Source organism: Frankliniella occidentalis, unplaced genomic scaffold (genome assembly GCF_000697945.3).
Source record: "Frankliniella occidentalis isolate FOCC.00 unplaced genomic scaffold, Focc_3.1 Scaffold68, whole genome shotgun sequence".
Lineage (NCBI taxonomy): Eukaryota > Metazoa > Arthropoda > Insecta > Thysanoptera > Thripidae > Frankliniella > Frankliniella occidentalis.
Window position 1 is genome coordinate 442373 of NW_026267198.1, and position 4681 is coordinate 447053.

Below are 4681 nucleotides of genomic sequence, written 5' to 3' on the forward strand. Positions count from 1 at the left end.
TATTTCTCGCCTATTTCGGATTATTTCAGGGTATTTCGCGGTATTTCGGAGTATTTCAGGGGTATTTCGCGACTATTTCACCGACTATTTCGCGTCTATATCGGGTCTATTTCGCCTTTATTTCCGACAATTTCGGGGGAAGGTGTACGAACTGTTTCGCAAGTGATTTCCTCCTCGACTGTGAATACCCTCAAAAAGTGAAATTCACTGTACACGCACTGAAATGTTTCAAAACCACTTCACCTCGTTTTTTTAATTTTTTAAAGCTTTACTGAGGTCTTGACCGGTATTTCAAAGACTTACACGTGCCAGCACAACGACACTGTATAAATGCAAGTACACTGCTTGACGTCTCGTTACAATCTTAGAAAATTGCGGCAAAAGTGTGATATTTGGGAAATAGGGTATTTCGTGTAAGCGGAGCGGCAGAAACATAACTGCTCAGTCCACCGCTGGCCTTGACCGCTGGTTACATCTCTGCCGTTGATCCGCGGGGGAGAGGGGAAGGCGGCAGGGCGCCGCAGAGTCCACTGCGCATGCGCAGTTCGCAGGCTAAAACGGATCCAGCGGCCGCTCGGCCGTTCCGTTTCTGCTGCTTCAAGCGGAGCGGCGGAAACGGGACCGGCCAGTTCACCGCTCGTTTCATCTCTACTGCTGATGCGCGGGGGAGAGGGAGAGGCGGCGGGGCGGCGCAGAGTCTACTGCGCATGCGCAGTTCGCAGGCTGAGACGGATCCAGCAGCCGCCCGGCCGTTCCGTTTCCGCTGCTTCGCTTACCCAAAACGCCCTATTGAGACCATTTACAGTAGGAACTTTTGCTTGTGATCAGCATCTTACTTTTATGGCCATGTGAAAGCCGAGATATTAAACAGTGTTTGATAAACTTGGACCAACTGCATTTTACCTGCTCGGGACTGAGTCCGATATCTACACACGCTTGCACGGTTGCCTTAAGGTTCTTCTCATTCCTGCCGTTAAGGACCAGCCGGCATCCTTGCTTTGCGAGGTAAACTGCTGTTCCTGCGCCAATGCCAGAGCTTGCACCTGATATAGATAAATGGAACAGCAACGTTAACAGAAAATTTGAATGCTAATGCAATGAAAGGGCTGGCAGGTGATTGACATGTCAATGCATGGTGCATGCATGGTTAAAACAAGCCGTGGAAGTTTTGGACCGTTTCGAGGGAAAATGGAAAAGTCCCAAGATATTCCTGCGAAATAACTCGTTTTCCATAGGAGGCTAACTCAAAAACACTTGTACGCATGCATACAGAAAGTACTTGGCAATCCATTTTAAACTACAACTAGGTAGACGTACGCCAGACCACGTCTCGCGTAACAGGCTTCGCGGTATCTCACGAATCACTATTACCCTGCCACGCACCTGGCATACATCTACCTACCAAGGCCTGCGGCGCTGACACCCGAATCGAGCAAAAGGTACAGTCGTCAATACGTCTTTGGCCCCAAAAGTCACAAATTTTGATCGATGGGGTTTTATTTTAACGAGTTACCGCACCGGAGACCATCAAATATCTGAGAAAAAACATTTAAATGTTTTAGGGTCATTTCCTTTTGTAGCCATATTGCGCCTAAACAGTTAAAGATAGAGCCAACAGTCAAAATTTTGGCCCGAAGGGCTCTACTTTTAGGAGTAACGTCTTGAAAAAATATACCATAAATTTTTTTGGCTCATTTTTTTGGATTTTTTGACACGTCAATTTTTGAGCTAGAGAGCTCAAAATTATTACAGTTCTTTCTTTTTAAGATGCAAAGGTACAATAAAAAAATTCACGTATCTAGCTAAAACCGTTGTCGAGTTATCGCGATTACAAACAAACACACAGACAGACTCGAACCTTTTTGATTATCAATGAAATAACAGGCTTCGCTAATCGTTCAGCCAATAAAGCATTTCGGTGATGCTGAAATGCAAAAGAATGCAGGGAGCAAGAAAACGGAAGTCCCACGGAAAAGCATAGTGATTTCTGTTTTCTTCATCCTCGCATTCTTTTGCATTTTAGCTTGAACGGAATGCTTTATAAGCTGTTTTTTTGTTTTGTTTTTTTTTGGTTTACAGATACGCTGCGGCAGATGTCCGAACACATCATGTGAAACCCACCTGTTATAACAACCACCTTGTTCTTCAAGGATTCCATTTCAGAAGGTGAGGAGCAGCTCCGAAACTACTCGGGATGATACAGCCTGGCCTGCAGGACTCGATAAACTGAGGCCGCGGCGTGCGACGGGCGACTAAAGAAGAGAGGCGGTGTAGGATGACCTCATCGCGGCGAACGCTAAACATCTTGTTATCCGAGGAGCGCTATCAACTCCTAGCCTCAAACAAGCTCAAGGTCACTACGGTTTCTGACCCGAGATAAGTGCACGGCAGGATGAAACGGTTCCGCGTATAGGTTTGCCTTTCAGAATGCCTTCGTGCACGAGTGGTCAAGGTAAAGTTTCACTTCGTGCACTGTGGAAATTCGAAAGAAATCCGAGTGCATAGTCACAATGGGCTCATGGGTGTGGAGGTTCTGTAAACCTAATACAGTGTTGAATATTGTATACTCATGATAATAAACAAAACTGTATAATGTTGCGCGAACAGTTCTCCGCGAATCGGTCACTTTCGTGTCCACGCTCTATTTAATCGAAGTCTTAACCAATCTGAATCATGTTCTTTTTGCTATCTTTTCTTATTTATACTGTATGTATCATACAAAGCAAGAACTGTATTGTTTTTCAGCCCTCTAGCTCATAAAATTTCTTTTGCGGTCACTCGACAAAGTAGAACCTTATGGCCCAAATTTTCTTTCGTTTGGCTCTATCTCCAACCGTTTAGGCGCTACAGGAAGTTTTCTACACAGAAATGACCCCCAAACATTTTAATGTTTTTTCTCAGATATTTGGTGGTCTCCGGTGGGGTTACTTGTCAAAATAAAACTGTGATCAAAATTTGTGACATTTGGGACCGAAGGCCTATTTTCGCCTCTGCCTTTTGCTGGATTTGGGTGTCAGCGCCGCAGGCCTAGGTAGATGTATACCAAGAGCTTCGCAGCGTAACAGTGTTTCGTGAGATATCGCGAAGCCTGTTACGCGAGACGTGGTCTGACGTTCATTTATTGCTAATGATTGATAATTATGTAAAATAAACAATGTAAGTTTACCCTGAATAAAGTTGTCGTCGATTAATTCCTTTGTGTTACCCTTTAGGAAAATGATTAATCCAGCATTATCCGACTTTGAATTAGGTATGAATATGTATGACCTAACCTCTGATCATTTTGAAAAACCTGGCCTTCTTTTCGCTCTCATGACGGAAATCATCGATATCTGTGCTGCAGGTGTATTTATTGTAAGTGAAGTTTGCTTGCAGGTCACATTTGTTCTCATGAATCCATTGTGTGTACCTTTACTAAAACATGTGTTCTGATAGAATCTTGTGTTTCAGGGTGAGTTGGTCCACCTACAAAGTAATGGTCCAAAATGGCAGCAGTTCCGGGTGAACGCTGTGAAAGCTGCGCTGCTGAAAGACAAGGGTCGCGCAGTCAAAAACCGTCAATTAATGCCTGGGGTTCAGAAGCGGCAACTCCTGTGGCATGAATATGGCTTTTTCACATTGTTTCTGAATAGCGGAAAGGGCTTAACATTAGAACCGCGGCAGGGGTCATTTTGACCCTTTTCGATTTTTAATTTCTGTATTTAATTTTTTTCTCGTCGGGTTGAAGATTTTTGACATCGTGTAAAATGATGACAAATGTATCGACACAAAATCGCGAAGCTGTACGACTATTTTTGTGGAAGTTGTGAAAAGATATATCTAAAAACGCGGTAGGGGTCATTTTGACCCTTTTCGATTTTCAGTCTATAATTTCTATATTTTATTTTTTTCACGTCGGGTTGAAAATTTTTGTCATCGTGGAAAATGATGTCAAAGATATCGACACGAAATCCTGAAGCTGTACGACTATTTTTGTTGAAATTAAGGAAACAGATAAACCTTGGACTGCGGCAGAGGGGTCAACATGAGCCCTGCCGCGTTACGCGTCGAAAATGCTGTTTTATCTAGATAAATAACACCTCAGAAGAGCATGCAGAATAATTATAGGAAGAAGCATTTAACGTACACATACTTGTTTCCAAGACCATCCACAGTGATAATTACTCCCAAAATTTCACACTTACGCGCAAAATGCGGCAGGGGTCAAGATGACCCCTTCCGCGGTTCAAGGCATTCGAAAATGTCAGCGGTTCTAGTGTTAATTACGGCAAAGTAGGGTTCGCCCGGTCGGATTTTTTTCCTGGAAAAATTGGAAAAGAATTCGTTTTTGTTTGTTTTTTTTTCAGAAAAAAATGTTAGGGGTAGGGCTCATAGTTTTCCGGAAGAAAAAATAGGTGAAAAAAGTCGGAATTTTTCCGAGTCCTTTCGGAAAAATTAGAAAAATTGGAAAACAATGGTTATTGTTCAGAAACAAGCTTTGGATAAGACATGGGTGATATAAAAGTACTTCAATACTCAGCTGAAAATGCTGCGTTGGTGTTTTGAAATATACGTAGTACGCGAAAATCCCAAGAAAAGTCGTAAATTTAGTTGAAATTGTAGAAATTAAATTGTTGAGCGTCAGAACAAAACGAATTCTGAAATTAGCTGAAGAGAACGATCGAATATTAGAATCAAATTA

The 4681-nt window shown here is 42.8% G+C and overlaps 1 protein-coding gene across 1 annotated transcript in view; it reads right to left on the reverse strand.

Moving 5' to 3' along the window:
* The window catches only part of LOC113215429 (uncharacterized oxidoreductase MexAM1_META1p0182-like), a 17711-nt gene extending 15422 nt beyond the window's left edge, over positions 1-2289 (reverse strand). Inside the window, exons 1-2 of the mRNA XM_026435059.2 lie at positions 2122-2289; positions 904-1043 (exon numbers count right to left, since the gene is read on the reverse strand). Coding sequence (XP_026290844.1) covers positions 904-1043; positions 2122-2158 — 177 coding nt within the window. The 5' untranslated portion in view covers positions 2159-2289. The remainder of the gene's footprint in view (positions 1-903; positions 1044-2121) is intronic.
* Between the last annotated feature and the right edge of the window lie 2392 nt (positions 2290-4681).